This window comes from Miniopterus natalensis, chromosome 4 (genome assembly GCF_054644295.1).
Source record: "Miniopterus natalensis isolate mMinNat1 chromosome 4, mMinNat1.hap1, whole genome shotgun sequence".
NCBI classification, from domain to species: Eukaryota; Metazoa; Chordata; class Mammalia; order Chiroptera; family Miniopteridae; genus Miniopterus; species Miniopterus natalensis.
In genome coordinates this window covers 70,931,473-70,946,518 of record NC_142084.1, presented here as the reverse complement: position 1 = coordinate 70,946,518, position 15,046 = coordinate 70,931,473, and the positions used below count along the sequence as shown (strand labels likewise).

General features: G+C 45.4%; 1 protein-coding gene across 1 annotated transcript in view; it reads right to left on the bottom strand.

Annotated features, from left to right (window-relative positions):
• The window catches only part of NWD1 (NACHT and WD repeat domain containing 1), a 47,229-nt gene extending 46,841 nt beyond the window's left edge, over positions 1-388 (bottom strand). Inside the window, exon 1 of the mRNA XM_016209332.2 lies at positions 271-388. Coding sequence (XP_016064818.2) covers positions 271-388 — 118 coding nt within the window. The remainder of the gene's footprint in view (positions 1-270) is intronic.
• Between the last annotated feature and the right edge of the window lie 14,658 nt (positions 389-15,046).

Below are 15,046 nucleotides of genomic sequence, written 5' to 3'. Positions count from 1 at the left end.
GCCTAACACATAGTGCATTCATCATAAATGTTAGTTGCAATATCGTTTGCCACTCACAGCAACTCTATCAAGTCAGGCTCTCAGCTTGGATTATCGAAGAAGAAACAGAAGGTCTGGGATGCTCCCCTTTACAGGTTCCCACATGGGTCACTGGCCGGGCTGCATTCACATCCAGGTCTCTTAGAGGACACTGTGAACCATGCCCATTGCCTTGGCAACCCGAAGAGTGCTCACTTGCCTCTAAAACCCAAACCCTACCCTGCCCCTTACCTGAGACCGTGGAGCTGATGAAGATGGCCACACTGCTGGATGGAGGTTCTGGGAGGGGGCCTGCCTGACCCTGGAGAAGCCGCCGCCGGGTGCCTGGACTGAGGGGGCCCACACTCATGCTGCCTACCCACCTGGACTATCTTTCCCAGGAAAGGGCCTGGATCTCAGGCACCTCATGCCAGTGGCCAGGTGACCTTCCTGGGAAGCCAGCCAGGCAGGGCCATTTGGAGTGGGGTGTCTGTCTCACTCTCCAAGGTCCCTTCAGTGATCTGCAGCCCCGTCACCTGCAGCATCCCTGGGGACTGAATCAACTGCTCCCCACTGCTCTGCTGGTCTGCAAACACTAATGGGTGGACACTGGATTGTGGCCTCCTAGCCAAGGCCCCTGGATGTTGGCTCCTCCAGGCACTGGAGCCTTTTGCCCCTCAACCAACCAGCTCCTCGCCCTAACAGCTTAGCAGTCACCACAGCAACCGTGGTTTCTTGGCGCTTGGCCTTGGGGCCCAGGGACCAGCCAGCTTCTCAAACACCTGGGTCCCCTGGGGCTCCACGAAAGTTTAGCTTGGGCCCAGGTGTGCAGAGGGAGGCTGTGGGATGCTGGGAGCCATGCCCAGCCCTGGCAGGGCAAGCCAGAAGGATGAGCACTTAGGGGCACTCCCCACCCCATCCTGCACTCACCATTCCCTCCAACAATGTCCAGGTACCGAGTGTGCTATTTTTAAATATATATATATATCTTTATTGATTTCAGAGAGAGGAAGGGAGAGGGAGAGAGAGATAGAAACATCAATGATGAGAGAGTCATTGATCAGCTGCAGCCCGCAACCTGGGCATGTGCCCTGACCGGGAATCGAACCCAGATCTCCTGGATCCTAGGTCGATGCTCAACCATTGAGCCACTCCCGGCTGGGCCGAGTGTGCGGTTTAAACCAGCAGTTCTCAGCTGGGAGCCATCCTTCTTCCCAGGGGACACTTGCAATGTCTGGGGGCATTTTGGTTGTCATGACTGGGGAGGGGGAGCTATTGGTATCCAGTGGGTGGAGCCCAGAGATGTTACTGAACACCCTACAGTGCACAGGACAGCACCACCACAGAGAATTATCTGTCCCCAAATGTGAGCAGGGTGGGGAAATTGAGAAGCCAGATTTAAATAAACTCTAGTCAGATCTCCTTGCCTGCAGGAGGCCTGGAGCTGAAGCCAGCTGTCTTTGATAAGAGAGATTAGCAAGTCTCCAGAGGCAGTTAGGAACCTGCCCATATCAAACTGATGAACTCTTTGAAATAAGCAAAAAAATTCCACTCCAACAACATGGATAGACCTTGAGGGCATTGTGCTAAGTGAAATAAGTCAGAGAGAAAAGAAAAAAACTGTACAATCTCACTTATATGGAGACTCTAAAAAAGCCAAACTCATAGAAACAGAGAGTAGAATGGTGGTTGTCAAGGGCTGGAGGGTGGGGAAGTGAAGGAAATGGGGAGATATTGGTCGAAGGTTACAAATTTCTGATTATAAGATGAGTAAGTTATGGAGATCTAAGGTATAGGATGGTGATCATAGTTATCAATACTGTAGTACATACTTGAAACTTGCTAAAAGAGCAGATCTTAAATGTTCTCACTACAAAAAAAAAAAGTGGTAGTTATGTGACGTGATAGAGGTGTTAGATAACCTACAGTGGTAACCATTTTGTAATATATAAGTACATTGAATCAGCACACTATACACTTCAAACCTAAACAATACTATATGTTGATTATATCACAATAAAGCTAGGAAAAAAATAATTAAAAACATGGCTGTATGACCAGGGAAAGATCTCATGATTAGACCTATTGAAAATGCCCTGGTGATCTAAGTCCTGCCCACTCACCTGTCAATATGAATAAACCACAGACAGAAGGGAGGTATACCTGGATGTCCATGGGTCTGGTGGGAATGCCAGCTCCTCCACCGCCTTCCTGGAGGATTCAAGCAAGTGGCCTCTCTCCCAGCACATCAGTTGCATTGTCTGTGAAATGGGAGTGAGAACCACTCAGGGTGGGCTAGGGTGAGGGAAGTGAGGCACTGACCTTGGGTGCAACACATAAGGAAGCTCAATGTGCCTGAAAATCAAGGTGAATGCCCAGAGGTCTATGATCAGCAAAATGTGCACCGGGGATTTGGAAGACAGGTATGTAAAGTCCCCACTTTACATGTGAGCATTCAATAAATGGCAATGTCAGTTCAACAGAATAGTTTAAGCTTCTTCATACCTTTTCCTTCTCTGACTCAACTTACCTTTCCTGCCTTGTCCATTCAGGAAAGACCCTGCTGTTCACGGGTCCCCAAGACACCCTTAGTTTCAGGCATTCACTAGAACGATGCCCAGGATTCAGAAAAGCTGTTTTATTCATAATAATGGTTTGTTACAGTGAAAGGAAACAGATTAACAGTGGTTGGCTTGGGGCAGAGAGTTTCGAGGCCTTGATTGGAAAGGAAACTTACTTTGTATTACACAGATGCTCCTCGACTTACAATGAGGTTAAATCTCAATAAACCTATTGTAAGTCGAAAATATTTTAAGTCAAAAATGCATTTACTACCCCACTGTAGGGTATCCGTTGTCTACCCTCATGATCACATGGCTGACTGGGAGCTGGGCTCCCTGCCACAGCTCAGTTTCTTACCACATATAGTTTGCCAAGGAAAAGATCAAAATTCAGAATTCAAAGTAGGATTTCTACTGAATGTATATCACTTTCGCACCGCAGAAAGTCAAAAATTTCTAAGTCAGACCATCGTAAATCAGGGCCCGTCTGCATAAGCTTTTATACAATTTAATGTTGACCATTTAGGATATTTTATTTTCATTTAAATGCTGGTACATAACAGAAAGGATGCATTCTTGGTGGTCTTTCAGAGCTCCAAAATGCCTCTGCTAAATAAAACAGCTCCATTCAATATCTCTTTGATGTCCCCTTTCTTTTGTGACTGTCTTATTGCTAAAACAGAATGAGCTGAAAGGAGACCTTAAGTGCAAGATTACTGCAATATCGATTTCATGAAAAAGATTAACAAGCAGGTTCTGCTTGACTTCGGGTAGTTAGTGAGGGCCTCTTTGAGGAAGCCACTCGCACTCTCAAAGGATACAGATTAAAACGAGCCAAGGGAAGAGGTGCATGGGGCGGCATCCAGGAAAGGCCAAGTGTGCGTGAGCTTCCAATTGTCATCTCGTCCCAGTGGAGTTATGTGGACAGTGTTTAATTATCATAGCAGCGATGTGTGACAACATGCATGATGTACTGCCAACCAGGGAAGCTCACCCGAGCCTTGGTGTCCAGGCTTTTTACTGGGTGTTGGTCATAGACATGGCTGACCTCAGTGTTCAGCCCCTCCAAGGTCCAGTTGATACCACACGGCCCAATGCGCCTGTTATAAGTCACATTTTTGGCATATCTTACACTTAAGGTCTCCTTTCAGCTCACTCTTGTTTTAGCAATAAAACAGTCACAAAAGAAAGGCGACATCAAAGAGATATTGAATGGAGCTGCTTTATTTAGAAGAGGCATTTTGGAGCTCTGAAGGACCACCAAGAATGCATCTTATAACAGATTATTTGGCATATCCCAAAGCCCCCAAGTTAATAAAGACCCTTTTATTGGTCAGATTATTTCCAGGGCTTAAGGGACATCTCCCAGGAGCTGGGCAAAGGCCAAAACTTTCATGTGCAGGGTATGAACAACCCAGGCAAGCTGAATTAGTCCTTTCCTGCACAGAACTGATAACTATGTGATGTAGAGTTGACTGTCACCATTTTATAGATGAGGAAACAGGTTCAGAGTGAGAACTTTCCCACTAGCCTAGAAGCCCAGAGTTAGGGAGCAAATACTGATCTCCGTCTCCTCCAGGAACCTCCAAACCCAGCCTGCCATGCAGCCACCTTCCCACAATCCACCCAGCCCCTCTGGTTTGGCCACACCCTGCTGACCTCACCTGGGCCTCAGCTCCTGCCTCTAGCATCGGTCTAGGCCTTATCTTAGGCCCTCTTCATCAGTCTCCTGCCTTTGAGTTTGCCTCCCTTGAAATCTGTGTTCCTTTTCCCATGTGCCTGGGTCCCCAGCTTGCCCCTTGGATGTGACCCCACTCCAGGGCATGGCCACATTCCCTTGGTTACCATTATCTGGTATTCACAGGAGGATGGAAGGTTTTAACCTTGACACTCACACTAGGCTTTCTTTCTTTTCCTCTAGCATGACTGACCCTGGGATCGGATCATTCTTTCCTGTGAGGGCTCTCCTGTGCACTGCAGGATGTTGAGGAGCATCCTGGCTCTGACCCATTGGATTCCAGTATCAGGACCCCCCCTTCCCCAAGTTGTGACAATCAAAACTATCTCCAGCCCTGGCCGGGTGGCTCAGTTGGTTGGAACATCACCCCATAAACCAAAAGGTTGCAGGTTTGATTCCTGGTGAGCGCACATACCTAGGTTGTGGGTTCAATACCCAGTTGGGGCGCCTATGGGAGGCAAGCAATCAATGTTTCTCTTTTCATATCAATGTTTCTCTCTCTCTCTCCCTCACTTCCTCTCTCTCTAAAATCAATAAAAACATATCCTCAGGTAAGGATTTTTAAAAACACACAAAACTATCTCCAGATATTGCCAATATTTCCTAGGGGGGCAGAATAATGCCTGGTTGAAAACCTCTGCTCTAACATAGGTGATTTATTTTAACCTCAGGGCCTTTTCATGTGCCGTGAATGCTCATTCTTCATCCTTTCATGTCTTGTACATTTCAGCTTACATGCTTCCTCCTGAGAGGCTCCCCTTTACCCTCTCATTACTTGATGACCTCCAAAGTCACTCTGACACCATCATCCTATTTTAATTCTCTGCATGGTACTCACCACCAGCTGATGTTTCTTCTTTGCTTGTTTACTGGTTGTTTCTTCTGAGAGAATGTGACTTCCACAAATGAAGGATCTTGTCTGCCAAGGTTGGAGTGCTTGGCACATAGTAGGTGTTCAGTAAATAATTGTCACATCAACAGGCTCATCTATAACTATCCATCCTTCTCAACTTCTGTTTGCCACTGCAGACAATTAAGTAGGACTGGACTTCCCTGGGAAGGACCGAGATCCCTTACAACAGCTGCCTTCTGGTTTTCCTTGAGGGCTCCAGCCTCCCTCTCACTCCTGCTGGTGGTGGAAGGGCCAGTTTACAATCCTCTAGGAAAGAAAGCTGGGAATAAAAGTATTTTGGGGCTCAGCACTGTCAGAAAGCAAGCCCCCAGCAATCCTGGTAACTTTTGTCTTAGGTATTTCACAGGTCTCTTCCTGCCAATTCCCCCAGCAACTGGGATAATGAAAGAAATTGTGTGGTTCTCAGGCCCTGGCTTAGCTGGGCACTTAGCCAGACTTGGCAGTTAACTGTTGTATGCCAGGCTAATATAGTCAACATAGCGGATGCCACTTGTTGAGGGCCCATGAGGTGCCAGCTGGTTGGCCTTTGGCATCAGCAATCCACACACAACCCAACAGGCAGATATCATGATCCTGTACCACAGATAAAAAAATGAAATCCAGAGAGATGAGACCCCTTGTGTGGGCCACTCTGAACTCAAGTTTTCTCAACAACCTGCTGGGTTGGCATGAGACTGAAATGCACATCTATAGTGGGCCTAGCACTACTCTTGGGTCATGCAAAAGGCCCACAAAATGTTGGCAATGATTAATTACTATTATTATCAGGCTCACTCAACAAGTAGCAGAGTCAGGAATCAACGCCTCCGGTGTCCATGTTCCAGCAAGTGTTAATAAAATCTAAGTGTCTAGAGCAGGGTTTCCCATCCTCGGCACTGCTAATATTTGGGGCCAGATCACCCTCTGGGGCGGGGCCATCCTGTGCACTATAGGATGCTGAACAGTGTCCCTGACCTCCCCCCACTAGATGCAGGTGGCACCACCACTCCCAACACTGCTCTCTGTTCCCTGGGGAGCAGAGTCCCCCCCTCCATCCCCTGGTTGGGAACCACTGCTCTATCGCGTTACATATTCACGTTACTATACTCATGTTGCTGTATGTTGAGTAACTCTTAAGTTTCAGGTGCAAAAATATACATACTCTCCAATACTCCCAGTGACCTGGGGACTTCGGTTTGCTATTCTGATTTACTGATGATTAACATCAGCTTCAGAGAAACTCAATAATTTGCCCAAGCTGAGCTGAGTCCAACCTATTTGCCATCTTGGAATCTATGGTTATGAAAGAATTCTTGGCAAAGTTTTTAAAGTGTGATAATGGTATTGTTAGTTTTTTAAATAATCTTTATCTTTTGGAGACGCATAATAAAAATATTTATAGAATGATAAGATATATAGAACTTAGATTTACTTAGAAATAATAATCCCAGGTGGCAAGGAGGATGGGGTGAGGTTGGCTAGGGGGTGATGGTGGTCCCGGGTGGGACTGGGGGCTCCTTACACGATTCTGCCTATTTTGTGTGTGAAATTCTCTATAGTAAAAGTGTAAAATATTCTCTTAGGGAATAGCCATGATAATTTTGTGTGAGTAGGCGCTGAGCCCGAGGCCAGGGGATTTCCATATCTCTGCCATCCCCAGATGCCTAACATTATCACCCCCACTCTACAGAAGAGAAATCCAGGCTGGGAGATGTTAACCTGGAGGACCGGCTGTTTTGAGCCAGGACTCACCCGCGGGGGCAGCTGCTTTTCCGTCGTGACTGGGCAGCAAGGTGTTAACAAAGGGACTCACACTCTCAGCCGGGAAGGCGGTGCCTGCGCTGAGCATGAGCGGGGAAGCAGCGCCCCCTGGAGGCCATCCAGGGATCTGTCATGTGAATAAGCAGAAGCCCCTGTAACCCAGAGCAGGGCAGCTGAGACCTTGTCCTGGGGCACAGCATTTGGGGAGGGGGAGACGTCAAAAAAAAAGAAAAAGAAATAAAGATAAATAAATAATATTTTTTCAATTTTTAAATTGTGGTAAAAGGATAAATATTTTAACGCAATTTTAAAAAAATCAAAATCAGCGCAGAAAACATTGACAACAAATGAAATGTCACGATTTTAAATACAGCGAGGCAAGTAAGGGGAATATGAAAATCAGGGCTGGATCCTGTTTTTATTTTTATTTTGCTCATCACGGGTTTTTTGCATTGATTTGGATTTTTAAAAATATTACTTTAAAATTCCTTTATAAGGGTTGACTCAGATGGCAGGAACATAACGCAGGCAGGCAGTTCAGTGCAGGCTTCTCCCTGAAGCTCTGCCTTTTTGAGAGGCCCCTGTTTAGAAATGGCTTCAAGGGTCTGTTTTAAAATTCGAACCCAGGAGCCCTTCTTGGTAGGTATCTTCTTTCTCAGGATCAACAGGCATTATACATCCAAGAAAATAAAAAACAGGTGTTCAAACAAATCCTTGTATATACAGGTATATAGCAGCACTATTCATAATAGTGAAAAAGTGGCAACAGCCCAGGTGTCCACTGACTGATGAATGGATAAACAAAATGTGATCCATCCACACAATGGAATATTACTCAGCCATAAAAAGGAATGAAGTGCTGGCACACACTATAATGTGGATGAACCTCAGAAACATCGTGCTGAGTGAGAGAGGAAAGCCAGACACAAAAGGCCACATGGTGTATGATTCCATTTATATGAAATGTCCAGAACAAGCAAATCTACAGTGACAGAAAGTGGATTAGTGGTTGCCAGTAGCTGGGGGAAGGAGTTTGTGGAATGACTTTAATGGGGATGGGGTCTCCTTTGGGGGTGATGAAATGTTCCGGAATTAGCTAAAAGTGGTAGTTGCACAACATTGTGAATGTACTAAGTGCCACTGTATTGCACACTTAAAATTGATTAATTTTATGTACTGTGAGTTTAACCTCGATTTTTAAAAATGGATTTAAATAAGAAAAAAATTGCCCAGCCAATGTGGCTCAGTGGTTGATCGTGGGCCCATGAATCAAGAGGTCACTCGTCAGATTCCTGGTGAGGGCCCAGGCCCAGGTTGCAGGCTCGATCTCCAATAGGGGGTGTGCAGGAGGCAGCCGATGGATGTTTCTCTCTCATGGATGTTTCTGTCTCTCTATCCCTCTCCCTTCCTCTCTCTAAAATCAATAAAACATTTTTTAAAAGGAAAAAATTAGCTTGATCACTAGTTGTGTTTTGCACACACACCCCCGATTGTCTTGCTAGAAGTGAGTGCCTCTTCCCAGTCTTGGTCCTGATCCCATCTCCCTCTGGGTGTTGCCACTATTATCTGCAGTTTACAGATGGGGAAACCAGGTCCATTGTTGTCTGTATTTTGAATTAATCACTTAAATGTGGTTTAATTTAAGTCTCATGTCAACTCTTGTCGGTGACCACATTGAGCCGTCTGTGTCCCAGGCTGGTCTGTGCCCCGTCCTGGAAGTCTCTGGTTTGTTTCCTCTCCCAATGCCTTGCAGTGAACCTAGCCTGGCAGGGTCCAGAATGACAGAATTTCCTTTGAAATCAGCAGTTGGTCTCATTTTTGCCCTGTGGTTCTTATGTTTTTGGGGTCACAGACCACACTTTAACCTCCACAATAAAAGCTTTGGACCCTTTCCTAGAAAATGACATGTGTGCACAATTTCGCCTATAGTCTCAGGCAGTCCATAGAACCTCTAATTCCTGTCCTTGGATTCAAAAGGGGCCAATGAAGCCCAGGTTAAGATGATTTAAGTCAGATAAATACTCTGGGATTCAACCATTTGAGGAACAACCAATGGCATAATTTGTAGGTCTTTTCCCCCTCGTTCATTTTGTCATGTTATTTTATAATTTACATACAGTAAAATTAATTTTCTTCTCAGTGTGAGTTTTAGCCCAGTTTTCGGGCATGCACAGATTCCTACAACCACCACCACAACCAGGACACTGACCTGAACAGCTCTGGCATCCCCCAAATCTCCATGCTGCCTCCGTGTACTCACACCCCTCCCCTGTCAACCACTGATGTGTTCTCTGTCACAACAGGTCTGTCTATTGTAGAAAGTCACATGTATGGAACCACACAGCATGCAAACTCCTGAGACAGGCTTATTTCACTCAGAATAATGCTTTTCAGATTCACCCAGATTGTTCTGTGTATTAAAAGTTCTCTCCATTTCATGTCTCTGGACTTTCAGGATATTTGGGTGAGGTTTCCTGGGCATGCCATAACAAACTGGGGGGCTTAAAACAACACAAATTTCTTCTCTCATCCTTCTGGAAGACAGGAGTATGAAATCAAGGTGTCAGCAGGGCGGTACTTCCTCTAGGGGAGGATCCTTCCTTGTCTCCTCCAGCTACTAGTGAGAGCTGTCAATCCTTGGCGTGCCTTGGCTTGGAAATGCACCACTCCAGTGTCTGCCTCCACCATCACATGGCCTTCTCCTCTTTACATATGAGTTCAGCTTGCCTCTTCTCATGAGGACAGCAGTCACGGTGCATTAGGGCCCCACCTTGTGGCCTCGGCTTAACTTGATGACAACTGCAAAGATTCTGTTTCTAAGTATGGTCACATTCATAGGTGCTGGAGGTTAGGACTTCAACATGTCTTTTGGGGAGACACAGTTCACCCCATAATAGGTGACTCCATGTCTTTTTTCTTTTTTTGCAGTTGGTTGGGCACCATACTGTATACCAAAAGGTTGCGGGTTCAATTCCCAGTCTGGGCACATGCCCAGGTTGTGGGCTTAATCCCCCATAGGGGGCCTGCAAGAGGCAGAAGGCAGGTGATTAATGTTTCCCTCTCTCTTCTTATCCCTTCCTCTCTCTCTAAGAATAAAAAAAAATACTTAAAAAATCATCCAGTCAAGGGATTGGCAAACCTTTTCTACATAAAGCCACAGCCAATATTTTCAGCTGTGCAGGCCAGACAATCTAAGTTTCAAAGACTCAACTCTGCTATTGCAGGTTGAGAGAGGCCACAGACAACATGTAAACAGAGTGTGGCTGTGTGCCAATAAAACTTTATTTACAAACACAGGTGGTAGGCTGGATTGAGGCCTCAGGCCATAGTTCACCTACCATTGACCTAGTCCAACATTTTCATTTTACAAGGAGGGGTTCACCCAGAGTCACTTGGCAAGTTAGGAGCAAAACCAGAACTCACTTTTATACCTGCCCACATCCTGCCTTTGTGTCTTCACTTTGATCCCTCAGTTGGCTTCTATGGGTTCAAGTAGGTGTTAATTTCCTCCACTAATTGAACTGGGACTTTTTCCAGATGCCTCCAGGCAGGTACCAACCAGAAAGTGCAAGGTAAACACAGTTAGCACCACCCACGTCTGCTCCCTGCCTAACTGTTGGGTGGTGGCCTCAACCTTTGCTGAGCACCTGCTCAGCATCTGGGACTCTGCTAACCTCTTCCCACATGTGTGCCTTATGCTTCCTTAAAGAGACTCAGAGAAGTGAAGTGTAAAGGAAAACCCGTGAGCTCGGAATAAGATAGGCCTGGATTTTAATCCTGCCCCACCATTAGCTCTCCAAGTTGCTTCACCACTGAGCCTATTTTTCACCCCCATAAAATAACCCACCTGAAAGACATGTTTGTAAAATACCTGCTTATGTGCGTGGCATGTTGCAAGCCCCTAACAGAAATTTCTGTGTTCAGTTGTGGTCTGGATTTGCTTATGGGATCTGGTGGGTATCTTCTAAGGTGCTCCCTGTGAATCCCCAGCCCTGGTGCCACGCCTTTGTATAATCCCTCCCCTTGAGTTTAGGGGATTTGGGATGTGCTCCTAAGGAATAGAATACAACAAAAGTGATGGGATGTGGGCCCTCAAAAAATTAAATAAAGATTAGCATATGATCCAGACATTTCACTGTTTGGTATATATCCAGAAGAACCATAAGCAGGGTCTCAAACACAGGTGTGAACCCGTGTTCACAGCAGCACTACTCAGGACATCTGAAGGTGGAAGTAACCCAAGTGTCCATCGACGGGTGATTGGATGAACAAAATGTGTGTATCCACCCAATAGAGTATTACCCAGCCTTAAAAAGGAGGGAAATTCTGACACACGCTACAACATGAGTGAACCTTAAGGACATTACGCTGAGTGAAATAAGTGAATCACAAAAGGACAGATACTGCGTGATTCCACTTATATGAAGTTCCTAGAATAGTCATATTCACAGAGACAGAAATTGGAAGGGTGGGTGCCAGGGACTGGGGGAGGTGGGGGGGGTATTAGTGTTTAATGTATGGAGTTTTAATTTTGCAAGATGAAAAGAGTTCTGGAACTGGACAGTGGGGATGGTTGTGCAACAGTGTGAATGTACTTTACACCACTGAACTGTGTAAACTTAAAAATGGTTAAGATGCTGAATTTTACGTTGTGTATTTTACAATAAAAATAAAAGAATCCTTCTCTCAGCTAATGGCCAAAAAAGCTACTGTGAGTCCCGCAGCTAAAATTAGGTTAGACTTGAGAGCCTGCCTTCAGAGTTCTCACACCTGCATGGGACCACAGGGTCAGCCAGCCCCGCCAATCATCTGCAACCGGCCTGCCAGTGGCTTTCCCACCCTCCTCCCAAAATAGGCTGGGAGGCTATTTTGGTACAGTCTGTCCTCTCATAAAATGAGAACTCAGAACATTTGTGCCGTAAGGCAGGGAGCTGGCTTATTGTCAACACCCACCAGGTGCTGGATGAGCCCAAGCAGAAGTGCTCTGGGCTCCCAGAGCTGGTTTTGGTAACCCAGTCCAGACCTCCCTCCTGGGCCAGAGGCTTTCCAGCCACTCCCCACAGTCACCCTAAGAGGAAACTGGGGCTCCGAGAAGGGGAGTTACCTGCCCTATGCAACCCACCTCGCAGGTGAGAAGCCAGGATATGAACCGGCCTGAGAAGCTTCCGCGCCTATTCTGTTTTACCCTTTTAGTTTTAGCTTAAAGTAGAATTCTCAGCATAGAGTTCTGTGAGTTTTGACAAAGATGTAGTTATGGAATCTCCACCACAATCAAGATACAGAACAGTTCCGTCACCCTGCCCAAATCCCCCTATCTCTTTTCAGACCATCTCTCCTCCCACCCCCAGCCCCTGGCACCCACTGACCTGTTTTCTGTGCCTTTAATTTTGCCTTTTCTAAAACAACCTACAATGGGAGCCCACAGGATGTAGTGAGCCTGGCTTCTTCCATTTAGCAAACGTATTTGAGATTCATCCAAATTCACTTTGCTGTGTATTTCAGAAGTTTGTTCTTTTTCATCACTGAGTAGTATTTCATTATATGATGGGATCATTGTACAATGTTCATCCAGTCACCGGCTGGTGGACATTTGGCATACTTCCAGCTTTTGCTTTAAACATTTCTTGTGTGAGCATGAGTTTATGTTTCACTTAGGAATGGGATTGCTGCGTTATATGGTAAGTGATGTTTAATTTCATAAGAAACTGCCCAACTCTTTTCCACCAGCACTATGTGAGTGTTCCAAATCCTGAACAGCATCTGGCATTGTTAGTTATTTTTATTTTATCCATTCTGAGCAGTATTGTATTCGTTTGCTATGGCTGCCATAACAAAACACTGAGTGGCTTAAAAAAGAGAAATTTATTTTCTTACTGTTCTGGCAGCTAGAAGTCCAAGATCAAGGTGCTGGCAGGGCTGGCTTCTTCCACAACCTCTCTCCATGGCCTGTAGACAACCATCTCCTCCCTGTATCCTCCCATGGTCTTCCCTCTGTGTGGGTCTGTGTCCTGATCTCTCCTTTTTTTTTCTTTTTTAAAAATATGTTTCTTATTGACTTTAGAGAGAGGGAAAAGGAAAGACAGATAGAAACATCAATGATGAGAGTCATTGATCGGATGCCTCCTGCACGCCCCCTACTGGGGATCAAGCCCACAACCCTGGCATGTGCCCTGACTGGGAATCGAAAGGATATTTCCTGGATCCTAGGTCGATGCTCAACCGCCTGATCTCCTCTTATAAGGACACTAATCATATGGAATTAGGCTCCACCCTAAAGACCTCCTTTTAACCTTATCACTTTGACGACCCTGTCTCCAAATATGGTTACATTCTGAGGCACTAGAGCTTAGGACTTCAACATATAAATTTTGAGGGTAACACAATTCAGCCCATGACAGATGTGCAATGGCATTTCATTGTGGTTTTAATGTGTATTTCTTGTGATTACTTGCCATTCATGTATTTTCTTTGGTGAACTGTCTGTTCAAATCTTTTGCCTAATTCTTACTGAAGATTTTTTTTTCAGCTTAAGGTACCACAGACATACAGTAAACTGTTCATATTAATAAGTATACAATTTGATAAATTGTGACACATATAGGCCCGTGAAGCCATTACCACAATCAGGATGGTGAAGACATCCATGGCCCAGTTCCCTTGTCCTTGTTTGCCACCCCTCCACCCACCCCTCCCCCTCTCCCCAAGCACCCATTAATCAGCTTTCTGTTACTAGAGATGATCAGCTTTCTATTTTTGTTATTGTTGTTAATCTTCACCCAAGGATATTTTTTCCATTGATTTTTTTTTTTTTTTTAAGAGAGAGTGGAGAGACAGAGAGAGAGAGAAAAACATCTATGTGAGGGAGACACATCTATTGGTTGTGGGATCCATCCTGCAACCGAGGTACGTGCCCTTGACCAGACTCGAACCCAGGACCCTTCAATCTGAGGGCCAGCGCTCTAACCACTCAGCAAAACCAGCTAGAGCAGCTTTCTATTTAAGAATTTTATATGAAGGGACTCAGGCAGTATGCATTATTTTTGGATGGCTTTTATTCACCCATCACAGTGCATCTGTGGCTCATTCATACTGTTGCATTTTGTTCCTTTATATTGCTGAGCAGTACTCCATGGACCCTTTAGGCATTTGTTTGTTTCCAGTTTGGGACTATTATAAACAACACTCTAGTACACTGCTGGTGGGAATGCAGACTGGTACAGCCAGTGTGGAAAACAGTATGGAGTTTCCTCAAAAAATTAAAAATGGAGCTGCCATTTGACCCAGCAACTGTACTTCTGGGACTATGTCCTAAGAATCTCGATACACTAGTCAGAAAGAATACCTGCACCCTTATGTTCACGGCAGCATTATTTACAATAGCTAAGATCTGGAAACAGCCTGAGTGCCCATCAGGAGATGAGTAGATAAAAAAGCTGTTATCTACATTTACACAATGGACTACTACGGAACTGTAAAAAGGAAGGATCTTTTACCCTTTGAGACAGCTTGGATGGACCTGAAAATCATTATGCTAAGTGAAATAAGCTAGTCAGAGAAAGCCAAATATCACATGATCTCGCTTATACGTGGAATCTAATGAAATAAACTGATGAACAAAACAGGTCCAGAGACACGGATGCATGGAACAGACTGACAGATCCCAGAGGGGAGGAGGGTGGGGGGAAAGGGAAGAGATTAACCAAAGAACATGTATGCATATAAGCAAGCATAGCCCATGGACACAGACAATAGTGGGACGAAGACCTGGGGTGAGGCAGAGTTTGGGTAGGGGCGGGGGGAATGGGGACATCTATAATACTGCCAACAACAATAAAAAAAAAGCTGCTATGAACTTTTGTGCACGTGTCTTTGTGTGGACACATACTTTTATTTCTCTTGAGCAAATACCCAAGAAGGAATGCTGGGTCATATGATAAGTGCGCGTTTAACTTTTTAAGAAACAGCCAAACTGTCTTCCAAAGGGGCTGCACCGTCTATAGTGTATGAGAGTCCCAGCTGCCCCGAATCCTCCCCAGCACCTACTGTGGCCAGTCTTTTTAATTTTAGCCGTCCTCG